This window comes from Phocoena sinus, chromosome 7 (assembly GCF_008692025.1).
Source record: "Phocoena sinus isolate mPhoSin1 chromosome 7, mPhoSin1.pri, whole genome shotgun sequence".
Taxonomy (NCBI): Eukaryota; Metazoa; Chordata; class Mammalia; order Artiodactyla; family Phocoenidae; genus Phocoena; species Phocoena sinus.
In genome coordinates this window covers 29,890,462-29,907,514 of record NC_045769.1, presented here as the reverse complement: position 1 = coordinate 29,907,514, position 17,053 = coordinate 29,890,462, and the positions used below count along the sequence as shown (strand labels likewise).

Below are 17,053 nucleotides of genomic sequence, written 5' to 3'. Positions count from 1 at the left end.
CTTGAGGTGCCACCGTCACCTCTGATGCTGCATCACTCTGCTCCCTTTTTTTCCCTCTCTCCTTTCTCTTCCACAATAAAGCATGCGCAGTGCGTCCCGTGCCAGGCAACAGCATCAGCATCAGGACGCGAAGCCGCGCTCGGGCGCGCTCTCGAGGGCGGGGCGCACGCCCGCGCCGCTCGCTCTCGCTCGCCGCCTCAGCATCCTCAGCCCCAGCGGCAGCCCCCGCAGTCACTGGAGCTGCCGCGCCCGCCGCAGGGAGGGAGGAGCATCTGGGGTGGCTCCAAGTTGGCGGAGCGACTGGGACCCCCGGACTCTTCAGCAGCCACACCGGGAGGGGCTGAGAGGCGAGCACGGCAGGGGGCGCCGCCCAGCCCCTAGCCCCGAGCTCCGACCCCCTGTCCGCGGCCGCACCATGCGCGCCGAGCCGGCGTGACCGGCTCCGCCCGCAACCTTACCCGCAGCCTAGCCCGGCGCTCTCGCTGGCCACACCGAGCGGCGTCCGGGAGCTATGAGCCATGAAGCCACCCGGCAACAGCTCCGGGCGGCCGCCCGTGGAGGGCTGCAGCCTCCCCCGAGCCTCCAGCTGCTCCCGCGGCGGCCCCGCCGGCCCGGCGCCCATCCGCGCCCCGGCCCGCGCGCCGCCCTGCCGCCTGCTCCTCGCACTTCTCCTGCTGCCTCCACTCGTCGCCTCATCCCGGCCCCGCGCCTGGCGGGCAGCTGCACCCAGCGGTGGGTATGGCCCAGGTGCCCTTTGCATTGCCTTGCCCACGGGGCCCTGCAGAGGAGAGCGAAGGGCACGCGGGTCCGTGCGCTCCGGACACGTCCAGGGCTCGGCCTTTCCGAGCCTCTCTCTGCCTGCCCACCTCTCTCATTCCCAAACCGGCGTTCATTCCAGTTCACTTTTTGAAGTCCATTTTTCTGTTGCATTCACTAAATTACTGCCGGTTCCACTGGAAGGTATTCAGTGGATGCGGGGTCCCTAACTGATCTCTGTGCAACTTAGGGAAACCGGTGGATGGGAAATGCAGCGAGGGAGCAAGTTTTTTCTTGGGTGGTGGAGTCTGAACGTGAGTGCGGGAGGATGTGATGAGAATAGTGGTAACGTGTTTCCTCAAATTGCCTAGTGGGTTTATTCACTGCTGTTGGAATTAAGGTGGGGGAGGGAAACTTCGGGGATATAAACCTTTGGCTTGTAATTTCTCAAAATGCTTGTCATTATAATGAACAATGAAGATAATATGATGTTCAATACATTGATGATTGGACATCAGTGACCGCAGATAGCTGGTCATAGGCAGGAAAATAAAAAGAAATTGGAAAGCTGCCAGCATCTGCATCCCTCTATGGCAAAAGATTTTTGCTCATCTCAAAGTTAAAAGAAAAGGGAATTGTCCATTTTGTTAAGTGAATCGGTTAACATTCCGTGTTCATGAGTTCCGCACTCAAGTTATCTGTGGAGCGTTCTTAGCTCTCAGGTGGGATACTCTTAGTCCTAGTCCCATTGAGCTTCTGTAGACTCCCAAGTGGGGGGGGAGGTGAGGGGCAGAAACCCTGAGCATGTTCGTTTAATGACCCTTCTTTCAAGTCCGTTCCCCCTCAGCCCCACCACCAGACTTAGAAGTATAGATTTAAGACTATAAACAGTACATTGTTGTATAAGCCTTATTGACTGATAACCTATCCAGGCCATTTCATTGTTGCAATAACTTGCTTTCCTGTGTCTCTACGCCTTACCTGCTTAAAAGTAGAAAACTTTGTTTTTGCAATTAATGGAAAAATGCATTTTAGTACTTATGTATTTATAGGGTATGTGTGTGTTTGTGTATGTTTGTGTTCCCCCCCCTCCCCCCCCAGCTCCGCACTGGAATGAAACTGCAGAAAACAATTTGGGAGTCCTGGCAGATGAAGACAACACATTGCAACAGAATAGCAGCAGTAATAGCAGTTACAGCAATGCAATGCAGAAGGAAATCACACTGCCTTCAAGACTCGTATATTACATCAACCAAGACTCGGAAAGCCCTTACCACGTTCTTGACACGAAGGCAAGACACCAGCAAAAACATAACAAGGTAGGCAGGGTCTGGGTATGCAAAAGTGGCTGCCATGAAAAGTTAGTTGTCCTTTGATTTGATTTTCTGCCAGAATCTGATTTCACAAATGTTACTGCAGCATTTTATTAGGAAACCAATTAATATTATGATAGGGGAGAAACTGGAGGGAATTAACCTGGGATCTACTGGGATAGGGCTGCTGTCTGTCTTTCCTCTCTGACACTAAACTGCAATTGGAATTTTCTTATCGCCTTATAAGTTTAACAGCTGAAATGTTGTCCATTTTTCTTGTAGGTGCATTGAACACTGAACAGTAGTTAAGCGAATACGTTGATGGTCCTGACTTTTATCTGTGAGGCTTTATGTAAGGGTGCAGTATTCTACCTCCCATGACGAAAACTGCTTTCAATCTGCACCCAGAAAATTGCTATAAAAAGCTGTTGGGCTGCTGATTCCCCATCAGTCTTTCACTTAGAAATTGAGTGGTTAAGTTTGAACAACCTCTTTCTTTCTTTAGTTGGTCAGTAGGAAAAAAATACTTTTTTGTTGTTATATTTTCAGTAGGTAAACAAGATGACATTTTAAAAGATTATGGTGAATGTAAGCAAACAATTTATATAATATAGAGACCAGTTTTTGTCAGCACAATCCTTCAAGAGTTTATCTGCATTCATCGTGAGCAGTAACTTTACTTGCAGATTGGTTCAGAAAGTGTCACTGAGTTTTAAAAAGGCATTCAGTGGAAGATGAAGGTGCTTACTATCCAAAGAGTTCAAGGGATCTTTTTTTTCCTGCTTACTAGTCATTATTTGAGTTAATAAAATTTTGGACCCCAAGCAGATGTCCACAATGGGTTATCAGTGCCTCTTTTCTTTATTAGGAGCGGAAAATAGAGTCCGTTTGTTAAATATTTTACTTTGGACTTGTAGGATAGGAAGAAAACTTTCCTCTACCCTTTTAGGTTCTTCTGGCTAGTCCAAGAATTAAATTGACACGAGACGGATTAACAGGAGAAAATCAAATTTAATCTCGTATGTATGCATGTGAGGGCCAGAGGCCCCACATACCTGAGAGGTTCAGAGACAGAAAGGTAAAATGAGGCGTATATGCCATCCTGAGCTAAGGAATGGCATAGGGGCCTCGGGCTTCCACGGACAGGAGGGTCATTCATAGGACAATAAAAATAGCAGATGTTTGGTAATTAGATGTTTGCCCTGCCATATAGATGGGGCCACTTAGATAAAATTTATCTCTCGTAATAACTCTTTTCTGGGAAAAAATCCTCAATTTAAGTCTGCTGGGTAGTTAAGGGAGGGGCAGTAGTTTCTCTTGAAACTGCAGGGTCTTGATTGTGCCTTTAGTTCAAAATAATCCTCATGCAAAAGTGACACATTTGGGGGGAAGCTCGTTCTGAGCCCTTACGGATTATACCTGTTCAGTTGAGAAGAACAGTCATTGTCTAAACATCTAGAATTTAAGGAAAGTATCTATGGTTTGCATCATTGTTTTTATTCGTTTTCTAAAATATGGGTAAGTGGTAACAGTATTTATTCCTATTTTACAAATGGAGAGTTAGAAATTTAAGGCCTTCAGGTGCCTTTCCCAGGATTGTAAAACAGCTGATGTAAAATTCAAGAGGCCTGAATATTTAATATTTACAAGTCAGGCTTCTGAGAAAATGCTTCCTTCATATCGGATGTTATTGGAGAATTTAACTTTGCTTCACGGTGCTGTGAAGTGGCTGCTACCCGCCTTGGCTGAGATGAAGGGATCTCCTTGCTCATGGCCCTTTTCTGATCTGCTCATATGTAACTTGATGGCTTGACTCCTGGATCCTGTCTACCCGTTTGTCTTGTTGATAGGAGGAGTGGGTAGTGTCTTTAAGGAAGAAGAATCCAAGTTCCTCTTGATAAAGGCATTGAGGCCCATTTTATGGTTTTTCTACTAATTAATAAGATCCTCTATGGTTAAGTGACAAGTTCTCAAATTCCAGTGCCTTTGCATAAGGTGCTGGAGGAAGAAAAAAAATGGCCTGAAAGCCTATTTTAAAGAATGCTCAAGCCCTCTCGAGTTTGGACTTGAAGGGAACTTTAGTGAAACTTCTCTAATAACTGAGCTGTCGGTGGCTATGGCTAACTCCTGTCTTCTAGTCTAACCTTATTTGGTTGCTTTGTTTGGTGGGACTTGGTTTGACTACAGTATATCTGAATTTTTATGATAGTAAGATTGTTAAAACTTTACCCACCACTCATGTAGAGGAATAGATTTCTTAGTAGGGAGCACATACTTGCTGTTGGAATGATTTTACCTCTCCACTTCCACCCCCCATAGTGGTTAGGTTTCTTTTATCTTAAAAAAAAAATGTTTATGTCGAAATTATATTTGAAAGCATTTTTCTTCTTTTCTTATTAGTTTGATTCAACAAGTATTTGTTGCACATTTGTCATGTGCAAAGTAGTATGGTGAAGATTCAGAGATAAGAGATAAGGGGTACAAGGATGGACAAGACAAGGTCTGTCCTTCAGGAGACACAAAAATGAGATAAGCAAGATTCTAAAAAGTGCTCTTATACAGGGATAAACAGTGTTCTTCCTGTATGGGTTCCCTGAAACGTCCCTCTGTGTTCTGTGATTTCCCTTGCACTTCTGTTTTGAAGCATCTCTTGAACTAGTTGACAAAAAGTGTTGCATATGCTTTCTGCTGTATCTTTGGATGACTTGCCTAATCATAGTGATGGGAGATACTTGTCAATTCAGCTGCTTTCCAAATGTTTCAGTAAGAGAAAAAGTATGGAATTCCGTTATTTTTGCTTTTATAAAAGAAGTTTTGATTTTAATATCTGTGTATTAGGTACCTTTCTTTCTCCCCTGATTTCACTGCGCCCAAGCACATTTTAATGAATGCCTTAGAAATGCTGAATCACTGTGCCATTCTCCTGGAATCCTAGACTGGTGGGTAGAGGTGGAGAGGGAAATTCCCAGATATAGGTTATAGGGCACAGCTCCGTATTTATTTCGTAAGTATTTAAAGTTGAGCAGGGCTTACTACTTTACAGTTGTGAGAGTTAAGATGTTTGTTAACTCTTTCAAAATTGGTAAGTTCAAAAGCAGACTGTGCAAAGCAGGCTGTCATACTAGTGTTTTTGAAAATCTTAAAGTTTTCTTTGTCAGAGATTGTTTAGGAATCTTTTTATCTCCAGATAGGGTTATGTATAACTTATTGTCCAAACTGTGACATTTTTTGAGAGTGAAAGTAGGCACGCTTAATAATTATTCCAGGATAATTGGCATAAACCTAGATGGTCCAGAGCAGACTGGGAACATGGTCATCTCAGATCTAAACAGTTATGTTCTTTGATTTTTGGCACTTAACCCAATTCAGGTTTCTTTATAGACAGCTTTATTTTCTGATGATTTATTGTAATTTTTTTCTTACTAACTAGGAGGTTAATTTACCACCATGTAGAAGTAATAGGGTCTGAAATGGAAACATTTTGTTTTGCTTTGTTATCAAGACTTATCTTCTTCACCTGTAGAACTTTTACAAGCATAAATGGAATTTTATGATTAGTAAACATAAGCATTTTATCAACCATTAATTCAATATTTTGATAAAATATACATTTAAAAAGAGGCAGAAACAATTTAGATTAATTAATTAATTCATAGATAATCCTATGAGATCTATTCCTGAGAATGTTAATGAACCTGTGGAGGAAGCAAAATAATTTTTCTTCTACCCTTCCAGGTTCTTGGCTGAGACACACCCTGTAATAAAAGACAGGTTAACAGGAGAAAATTAGAAGTTTAATGACATGTATGCCTCCTGTGTACATGGGAGAGACTCAGGAAAACTGAGTAACTTTGAGATGGCCCAGCCATCAGCTTAAATAAATAACTGTCCAGCTAAAGACAAGATGATGGGAGGCTATCAGGAAAAGCACAGTAAATGAGGGTAAGGTTGTTACACAGATTTAAATCGTTGCCTTTTATGCTGATAATGTGTTTCTGGAGATTTCGAGTATCCTCCTCTCTGGTACAGAGAGGGAAACACCCTTACAAATGGAGATTTCTTATAAATATAAATGTCTCTTACAGAAGAGTAACTTCTGCTTGGTTTACAGAGCTGCTCCCGTGTCCACTGTTTCTTAAAAATAACGAGCCGAAAATAATGTTTATGCCAAAGAGGCATATTTTGGGAGAGTATATTCTGCTCCCCTTCAAAACTTTTCCTGAAACTTGCCTTTAGTCAAAAATTACTTGCCTTTAGTCAAAAACTACTTGCCTTGAATCCTACTTATTTAGATTCTCTTCTCTTGCAGTTGGGAAGGGATGGAAGAGGTACATTATGTACAGCACAGGGTCTGGGGAAAGATGAAAGTCATCTCCTTGGACTTGAGATATGACTCAGTCTTTCGTTACCTTCCCTACAGTGTTGGGGAGTCGGACCTGGTGTATTGAATTAAGAACATACAGATTATGACCTGCTGAATGAGGGGGCACAAACCACCCACACGGGTCGGCAAGTATCTCCCTCAGCATCCAAGCTTCCACTTTGGGGACGTGAAAACCACTGGGTCGTTTTGACTGAAGACACAGTTTCAATACACCCACACAAAAGAAGTAGAGTCACAAGATTTATTATTCACAGATCCCAGAAAAGGTTGGGGGACAATGAACGAGGAGTGGGGGGGAAGGACAGTCCTTTGTCCCAGGTCACCAGTAAGCAGAAGATAGAGAGGGTAGCAAGCATCTATCACTTATAAGGTGGTTGGGTCAGAGGTCACTAACTTTTCACAGGCTTAACTCTAAGTGATTATTTTAAAAGGCATCTGGGGAAAGCAAAGAGGGACTTACGGTAGGAATCCCAAAGTGTGGTCCTTATCTAAATGTCCAGACTCTAGGTGTGAGCAGGGTTTCCAGTCTGTAAAATGTCTAGGCAGCAACTCAGAAAAACAAAAGTTGTTTTTTTTCGTCACGCCTATTCCCACCGCCCCAGGCTGAAGAGAGAGAAGAGAGATGTTTAAGTAAATTTAGATCACGATGATTATCATTACTTCCTACTCTGCTTCAGGACAAAGCTGGTTCCACGTTTCTTGGCCCTCCAGAAGCCAGCTGCTCCACTGCCCTCGGTGTGGATCAGCAGAAAGAAATACTGGGTCCTTAGAACTGGTCGTGTGGAAACTATTAGTTTATTTGGTAATACGAACTTTGGTATTGGCCTCAGCGGCCTTCCCAAGTTTTCTAGGTCTTCCTAAGCAGTCATTACAGAATTGTAGTACGTAGAATTCAGGCTTGTAACGGTTTTCCTTGTAATGCCGGGCATATTGCAGGCTTTCAGTAAATATCTGTTGAATGAATTGATGGTTGAACACTCCTATCTATGTTAGAAAGAGTGCAGTGCTTTCTGTGAAATTTCCTGTTGTACTCAAATTGACATTCAAAAGCGCCTTAAGTTACTGTTAAGCATTTTTGGCACTGTGACAGGGCGGCGGGAGAGAGAATTTTGATCTCAAGTTATTCGCACTGCATAAATCACACTTACGCTACCTAAAATCATGAGAATACCTGTATTAGCAATTCTGAGATTATCCCTCTCAGTTTCACCTACCATTAACATGGGTAATCACAAGCTGACCATGTGGGAGATTTTGTCATTGCTACTGGTTAATTCTCAATGGTGGAGCCCAAGGTGTCCACTCATATAGTTTCCAGTCAATCAGATTTACATCTGTGAGGCGTTCAGTTCTGTTTGGCAAATACCTGTTTCGAAGCAGGCACTGTGCTAGACCCTGGGAAGAGCGAGGAAGAGTAACACTCAGTCCCTACCTTTGCTCGTGACTTGCTGGGCATCCAAAGACAGCTGGTGGTGTGTGTGTGCTTCCTGTCACTGTGTTGCTAGTTGTAGGAACAAAGGGCTGTGGGGACTCAGGAAAGTCAAAGAAAACCTCAGAGAGGAAGAAACAATGGAGCTGGCCCTAAAGAGCAATTAGGAGACAAGTTTTCGGGAGGTGGAAAGAGGGTGGAGGGTGGAGGAGGTAGAGAGGAACCCACAGTCAGCAGGCAGAGGCTCTGCCCTGCTGGAGACAGTGTGGTGAGTGTGAGAAGGGGAAACCCAAGTGTGGGAAATTTAAAAGAATTGGACATCATTGTTACATTCATGGTCAATTTTTAAAAAGTTCACTTGATTCCTCTAGAAATCCAATACGTGTTTGTCAGATGGAGCAGCTGGGAGTTACAGTTAGTGTCTTCACAAAGGACAAACAGCTAGTAAGTGGCAGACAGGGTCAGGATTCGAACCCAGGTCTTATCCTTTGCAAAAGTCCAGGCTGGAGAGAGACTAGGGCGTGTTGGGTACAGCAGGCAGCAAAGGGGAAAGGCTGTGAAGGGGAAGGCTGTGGAGAGATCAAGGGTTTGGATTTATTTTGTATCAAATGGCTCACCTCCTGATGCGTCCGGAGGTGAGCAAATGATTGGTTGAGCATTGATTGAGTGCCAATTCTGTGGCTCCTTAGGGAGCTTACCTTCTAGTGGGAGGAGACAGGCCATAAACACCACAGCAACAGCAGCACAGAGATTTCAGGTATTGACGAGTGCTTGAAGAAGATAAAGTAGCGTACGTGGTGGAGAATGGTGGGTGGGAGGGTTGCTCTTGAAGAATTGGAAGATTGGGCCTACGGTCTTGGGTGAGAGTAACCTACCTACTGTGGTTCCTCTTTAGATGGGGTGGGCGCGTGCTGTTTCCGTGGCCCCCACCTGCACTCCTTGTTGCCGAACGCCACCCGTCCTCATTTCTGTTACTCGCCCAGCTCCTGTAGGCATTTCAGTTTGGACCCTAGTCTTTGATTCTTCTCTCTCACGAAGTCTGGACTATTTTTGATCATTTCACCCAGCTGGATTGATCTGATGGCCGCCATGCTTTCCAGCAGTACGTCGTGCTATCCAAGGTCTTGCTTTCGCATGCATGTGTCCCTAACATAACATTTTCTGCTCTTCCTACTCCTGGTTGGGCTCCTTCCTGCTAACTATATAACTGCTTGTGTCATTCCGTCCTTCACTTATTCTCAGGTTTTGTTAACAGATTGGGCCACTATCCTTCTCTCTATAGCCAGTCAAAAAAATAGCAAGTGCGTTATTTGCTCAGTGGCTTTGGCTAGGGTTGGTGGCATCATGCAGGCTGAGGGTAAAGACAGGCAGGAAGGGAGCTGTCCTGGCCGCCTTGCTCACTTTTCTCAGTGGTGGTGCTATTTTCCCAGCCACCTAAGAGTGAACCTTGGGAGTCATCGTTGACTCTTTTCTCTCCTTCATCTTCTGTCTATAAATAGTCACATATTAAGTCCTGACGTTTCTCCCAAATCCGTCCTTCCCTCCTCCTCTGTATTGTGTTCTTGTCATAGCCTCTTGTCTCTCTCTCTCTTTCTCTGTCAATCCATCAGTCCCACTGCTGACAGATTAATCTTCCTGGAACACTTAGTACATCATGTGACTCCTTTTATCCACACGCAACAGGCATGATTTCAGCAGATGAATTTTCCTTGTGGAGTAAAGGGGAGAAAGTGAAATGCTCTGGAGGAGAGCTGTTGCCCCTGCCCCCCTTCTGAATACTACACATTTGCCGGTCCATTCTCCTTTCAACATTTTTTCCAGGCCTGTTTACCCAGGTCAGTGCATGGCAGGAGGTAATTTTATCTGGACAGTTCCATTGATATCTGTCCAAATTCTGGGGCTAGTTATGGAAAACCCTTGTGATCAGTAGCAGTAACCCAAACTATCAGTAATGTGTTCTCAGGCTTTTGTTTTAGGTTCAACTATGGTTAAATTCCTGCTTCAGGAGGTCCTTCCTCTCCATCTTTAGGATCTGAGTAATTAATTCTCCTAGAGAATAAGTTTTCTGAATGAAGCTATTTTATTCCTCTCAAATATGTATGTATGTAATCATAAAGCTTTATTCACACAAAGTATTCAATTCACAGATGATGTGGGTATCCATGGTCTTATGAAAGACTCATTCATTCACATAATTCATTCACTCATAATCCACCTAGCCTCTGAATTTTGCAATTTTACAAAGGAGTTTTTGTGTTTAGAATTTATATAAATTCAGTACAATTTTAATCAAATCCGATGCTAGGAATTCTATTATAAAAGGGTAGATCCAATTATTTTAGTTAGAATAATGAGAAGTTCAAAGCAATTACGTTCTTTCACAGCAAATCAAGATGCAGTTTTCGCATTTCACAGAGTATGTGAGTGGTGCATCCTCCATCACTGGGTACCCAGTCTGGACAGAGCCAGACCTGTGAATTAGCTCCATGCTCCAAATGAGGTTCTGTTATATTGTTGTCTTCTCTGGTTAAAGAGTAGACAGAGGCTACTTTCCTCATCTGGAGCATTACAAATTAGTGAATTCGAAATCTATGTTCAAGTCTGTTGTAAAAGCTGTTTATTAGACAACAAGAACTACCTTAACGCTAAATGTTCTCAAAGCTTTCTATTTAGACATGGAATGGATAGAAATTCAAATAAATCTCCTCTACTGATAGACACTAATTACAGAGAGTTAAGTTCAAACAAACCAATGAACAGAGAAGTGTAAATGGGAGCCTACAACCAGTGACTGTATTGCCCTTTAGCTTTGATCTATTATTATATAGCTGGGGACATTCATCTCTTTCTTATTTGCATGGCAGTGTCCACATGAGGCAGTCATTCTGGCACATTTTAAATCCTAGGCGGGACGGGGAACAAGATAATCACATGCCCTTGGACCACCTCCTCCTGCCCTCAGTGGGGCTAAAGATTAATTTTAGAAGTCAAATCTAAGCACACCTAGAGGCATATCATACAAAACATTTCAGAGCCATTCATTTTTGAGTATCTACTGAATTCTAATATCTGTTCCAGTGCTTCCTTTCCCTTATTGTGGATGTTCAGAAATTTGCTATATCAAGTTGTAGTCTGGATCACTTAATTGGGTGCTTTGTGCTGTCTTTTAATTGCAAGCAGGCTTGTGAATACCATATACCATAATAGTTAATAGTCGTGTTGCAGATGGCCTCCACTAATGATATAAATCAATCAACACTTAGAGGAGTCTTCCATCCTGCATGTGCCTCCTTGCCCTTTGCTTTTTCAGCTAAGAAGATAGAATGCATTAAACCAACCTGTACTCACTCAACAATACACTGGTAGTAACAAATACAATATTCACTTTGCAGTGAACCTAAATGGTTTTGTTGAGGCATTTTCATATCTATAATCTCACATGGTCCTCACAGCAATAAAACAAGTTTTTTTTATTCTTTTTATTGTGGTAAAATAGATATAACATGAAATTTACCATTTTAACCATTTAAGTGAAATTTTGGGCTTTGCCTCTTAACTGCCTTAACCAAGTTCACACACTGACTCCCCTTCTCTTATAAATCATCGCTAAAAATAGTTAGTGAACTCTTGTTCATTACTATGGTCTGCCCTGTACAATGTAGTGGACTTTCATCTCTGTAGAATGTTCAGACCATAGTCAGAGGCACTTATCACTCCTGGGCAGCATAAAAGCAATCACTTGTTCCCTTCAGAACTAGTGGGACATTGGGATGATGCTGTCTTGTTATTTTCTGGCTTTGCAACAGTGCATGAAACATTTTTTTGGAAATAGTTAACTATTTTTTTTCCCTTTCTAAAGAAATATATCTGTATTTTTAAAATTCTTTTATTTGGGACATTAATCCTTTTAAGATCTGGTGATACACTTTAGGATCATTACCTGAATAGTATATTTATAAACTATCCTGTTTATCAGATCTTACATTGTTTTTCCACTTTAGTTTTCTAGAATTTCTGGCTTTCCCCTGACATGTTTTTAACACCCTAATGTGTTAAAAGTTTGGGAACTTATTTGATTAATTTGTGTGAAACACTTCTTTGTTGTGTAACATTTAAAAATCTTGGTTCTTTCACAGAGAGCATAATCTCTCCCTTGATACCCAGACTACGTATCCAGCTATTTATCTTGTATCTCCACTTGGATATCTAATAGGCAACTCACACTTAACACATCCAAAACAGAACTTTTTTTTTTTTTCCGTAAACGGGCCTTTCACTGCTGTGGCCTCTCCCGTTGCGGAGCACAGGCTCCGGACGCGCAGGCTCAGCGGCCATGGCTCACGGGCCCAGCGTCTCCGCGGCATGTGGGATCTTCCCGGATCGGGGCACGAACCCGTGTCCCCTGCATCGGTAGGCGGACTCTCAACCACTGCGCCACCAGGGAAGCCCCAAAACAGACCTTTTGATTCTAATATCTCCTACCCGAACCTGCTACTTCCACGTTCTTCCCATTTGACTAAATAGAAGATCCTTCTTCCAGCTAAGCTCAAGAGACTCAACCCTTCTATTTCTTTTAAGCATTACCCCAAGCCATGAAATCTTGTTGGTTCTCCCTTCAGAGCTGTTCAGAATCTGACCATTTCTCACTGTCTCCATTGCTGCCAACCTGGTCTAATCTACCATTACCTCTCGCTTGTATTATTAAAATATCTTCCTACCTCTTATCCCTGCTTTTGTCCTATTCCTGTCAGTCTGGCTCTAGTCTGTTTTACACACTTCAGGCAAAGTGATTCTTTTAAATATTAACTGTGATCATGCCACTCTTCAGCTCAATAACCTGCAAGAGCTTCCTTCCCATCTCACTCAGAGTGACTTTTCTTCTTTTTTTTTTTTTTGCGGTACGCGGGCCTCTCTCTGTTGTGGCCTCTCCTGTCACGGAGCACAGGCTCCGGACGCACAGGCTCAGCGGCCATGGCTCACGGGCCCAGCCGCTCGGCATGTGGGATCCTCCCGGACCGGGGTACGAACCCGCGTCCCCTGCATCGGCAGGCGGACGCTCAACCACTGCGCCACCAGGGAAGCCCCAGCGTGACTTTTTTTCTCTCCTAATCATAATGTAGTCACTGACGAAAACTAAACTACTGCTAGTTATTAACTTGATAGCAGGAAGTGCTCTTTATGTTTGTGTGTTTAAACACACAACTTAGGAAAACTAATAAGATTTAAACATCACTTTGACTCATGGCTTAAAAATATTATAAAAAATAGGTTTACCTACTTTGTCCCATTCACATTTTAATTAAAGTTTTTTGATTTTTCCTATTTTCAAACCATAGACCATACAATTAAAATGGAATATTTTTTTATTGTAACAATAAAACACAAAACAAGAATAACACCCAAACATATTTGTTGACCTTGTGACAAGTTCAAGATTACCTTGTACTGTGCAAAAATGCTTTTGATGTGTCAATGGCTTGTCAAAAGATTATACTTTATTACTTATTTGAGAAAAGATAGATGATGCTTCTGAGGTCAGCAGACAGTGGGCTGAATAAGAGAAGGGTTATTGCTGTTGAAGCAGTGCCACAGTTTTTACTTGCATGAAGAGCAGTGCTTTCTTTGCTAGCTGGGGAAATTGCTTGAGGCCAAAGGAGACAAGCTTCATAGTGGGGACAGGAGCCTTCACAGAATTTTCGGAGGGAGCTCTTAATATCAGAGCTAAAGGAAACATTGTACTGTAACCATTGGATTTCACGGGGAGTGGATGATCACAGGAAGGGGGGTATAAGCTGAAGCTCTGAGAAGAAAATTGCTCAAAAGGAGTATTTGGAGATGTTTTGCTGGAAGCTGAGATTTGCTATTTGTTAGATGAATAAAACAAATCTTATTTGTTTTAAATAATGTTTAAGAGAAAGAAAGATGAGTCGTTCAGTTTTTGCATGTTAATTCTTTTTATTGTGGTAAAATAGATATAACATAAAATTTACCATTTCCACCATTTAAGTGGACATTTCTGGGTATTAAGTATATTTACATTATTGTGCAGCTATCACCACCGTCCATCTCCAGAATGCTTTTCATCTTCTCCAACTGAAACTGTGCCTATTAAATATTTACTCCCCATTCCTCCCTCTCCCTGGCTTCTGGCAACCAACATTTTAGTTGTTGTCTCTGTGAATTTGACTATCTTAGATACCTAATATAACTAGAATCATAAAGTATTTGTCTTTTCTTGACTGACTTATTTCACTTAGCATAATGGCTTCAGGATTCATCCGTGTTGTAGCATGTATCAAAATTTCTTTCCTTTTTAAGGCTGAATAATATTCCATTTTATGTACATGCCACATTTTGCTTACCCATTCATTTGTTGATGGATACTTGGGCTGTTCCATCTTTGGCTATTATGAATAATGCTGCTATGAACATGGATATATAAAATCTGTTTGAGTCTCTGCATTCAGTTCTTTTGGGTATATACCCAGAAGTGGAATTGCTGGATTATATGGTAATTCTATTCTTAATATTTTGAGGAATGACCATAACATTTTCCATAGTAGCTGCATTGTTTTACATTCCCACCAGCAATGCACAAGAGTTCCAATTTCTCCACATTCATATCAACACTTTTTTTTTTTAATAACAGCCATCCTAGTGGATGTGAAATAGTATCTTATTGTGGTTTTGATTTGCATTTTTCTGATGGTTAGTGACATTGAACACCTTTTCATTTGCTTTATGGCCATTTGTATATCTTTCTTGGAGACATGTCCATTCAATTCTCTCCCCATTTTAAAATCACGTTGTTTATTTTCTAGTTGAGTTTTAGGAGTTCTTTATACTTTCTGAATATCAGTCCCTATCAGATATGTTTTTCTCTTATTCTGTGAGTTGATATTTTACTCTTAAAATTTAGTTCTTAATTTTGATGAAGTTCAACTTATCTATTTTTTTCTTCTGTTGCCTGTGCTTTTGGTGTCATAGCCAAGAAATCATTGCAAAATCCAGTGTCATTAAGCTTTTCCCCTATATTTTCTTCTAAGAGTTCTATAGTTTTAAGGCTTATGTTTAAGCGCTTGATTCACTTTTAATTAATTTTTCTATATGGTGTAAGGGTCCAGCTTCATTTTTTTTTCATGTGGACATCCAGTTTTCCTTCCATCACCATTTGTTGAAAAGACTGTCCTTTTCCTGTTGAATGGTCTTGGCACCCTCACTGAAAATCATTTGACCATATATGCGAGGGTTTATTTCTGGGCTCTTTAGTCCATTGGTCTTTATGTCTATCTTTATATCACTATCATACTGTTTTGATTATTGTAGCTTGGTAGTAAAATTTGAAATCAGGAAGTGTGAGACCTTCACCTTTGTTCTTTTCCAAGATTGTTTTGACTATTCAGGGTCCCTTGAGATTCCATATGAATTTTAGGATGGATTTTTCAATTCATGCAAAAGTATCATTGGGATTTTAATTCAGAGATTGCACTGAATCTGTAGATTGCTTTGGGTAGTATTGACATCTTAACAATACTACTTTGGGTAGTACTGACATCTTCCAGTCCATGAATATGGGGTGTCTTTCCATTTATTTGCGTTTTATTTAATTTCTTTTATCAATGTTTTAGAGTTTCAGAGTTCAAGTCTTTCACCTTCTTGGTTAAGTTTATTCCTAAGTACTTTTTCTTTTTGATGCTGTTGTAAATAGAATTGCTGTCTTTATTTCCTTTTACGATTTTGCATTGTTAGTGTATAAAAATGAAACTAAGTTTTCTGTGTTGCTTTTTATATCCTTCAACTTTGCTGAATTCATTTATTAGTTCTAATAGGATTTTTTTTTAGTGGAATCTTTAGGGTTTCTTTATATAAGATCCTGTCATCTATAAACCGTGATAATTTTATGTTTTTCCTCCCCCCACCCCCCCAGTTTTCATGCCTTTTATTTCTTTTTCTTGCCTAATTGTTCCGGCTAGGACTTCCAATACTATGTTGAGTAGAAGTGGCAAAAGTGGGCATGTTTAAAAAAAAAAAAAAAAAATAGTGGGCATGTTTGTCTTGTTCCTGGTCTTAGAGGAAAAGCTTTCAGTTTCTCTTAATTGAGTATGATGTTAGCTGTGGGTTTTTCTTATGTGGCTTTTATTATGTTGAGGTAGTTTCTTTCTAGTGCATGTTTTATCTCACAGGTTCCTTTAAAAGGGTACCGGAATATGTATGACTAGAATAATGAATTGGTTGCGTATTAAGTGGGCAATTTTGGACAAGTCATTTACTCTCTGGATTTAACTTTCTTCATTTCAGAAATAATTAGATTGGGTTGATTTGGGGAATCTCAAGCTTTTGTGTGCATGGGAACTACCTGGGGAGGTTGTTGAAAATATTTTAAGTTAGTAGGTCTGTATGGGGTCCAGTGGTTTGCATTTTTATATCTCAGGCTATTTTGATGTGGGTGAGTTTGTTCTCTCCAACCCTTTATTGATCCTAAAATTCTGTGAAATATCCTCCAATGAGAGGTGACTGGGCGTTCATAAGAGGCAATGAAATACGTATACTGGTGGTTGAATTAGGGATTGTTTATTATTCCACGCAATGCCTGCATTTTTGGAGTAGCAGCTTCCTGAGATTCTGGCATGTTGGAAAAAGACTAGGAATTATAAAGTGTAAACTCATTATTTGAAAGTGTGAGAAGAATAGCTGGCTCCAGAAGTAGTTGGTGTGAGATGATTCAGGGAGGAAAGAGCTTTTGGGAAACAGAGGCAGAAGAGGGCCTAGGGAACAATTTTCCACAGAGAGGTTGCTAGTGGGGTCATAGAGCCCTTTGATTTATTAGCAAGAAGTCCTTGGTGGGACGGTTTCCGGTGGGGGAATTCCAAAGAACAGTGTTGGGAATCAGAGGGAAGAAATGTTACAATAGGTGAAAAACTGATGACCAATGTGCATATATAAACATGCACACCCTCATGGGTAAAATTAATGTAAATATTTGTGCAAAATTAGTAGCTGCTTTACTATATTTATTTACATGGTCAAAGAATTCAGAGTTCATAAAAAATAAAATGAAAAGTGTAAGTCTCTCTCCCATCATTCCCCGAAGGAATAAAAAAGCTTTTATTTTTAGCTCTCTTAATGTTAAATAATTTATCTGCACTATTTTTAGATCCATCAATCTAAGAC

The 17,053-nt window shown here is 41.2% G+C and overlaps 1 protein-coding gene across 1 annotated transcript in view; it reads left to right on the top strand.

Moving 5' to 3' along the window:
* Positions 1–470: 470 nt before the first annotated feature.
* Positions 471–17,053, top strand: part of ADAM23 (ADAM metallopeptidase domain 23) — a 171,844-nt gene continuing 155,261 nt past the window's right edge. The window contains exons 1-2 of the mRNA XM_032637474.1: positions 471–732; positions 1,858–2,075. Of these exons, the coding sequence (XP_032493365.1) occupies positions 519–732; positions 1,858–2,075 (432 nt within the window). The 5' untranslated portion in view covers positions 471–518. The remainder of the gene's footprint in view (positions 733–1,857; positions 2,076–17,053) is intronic.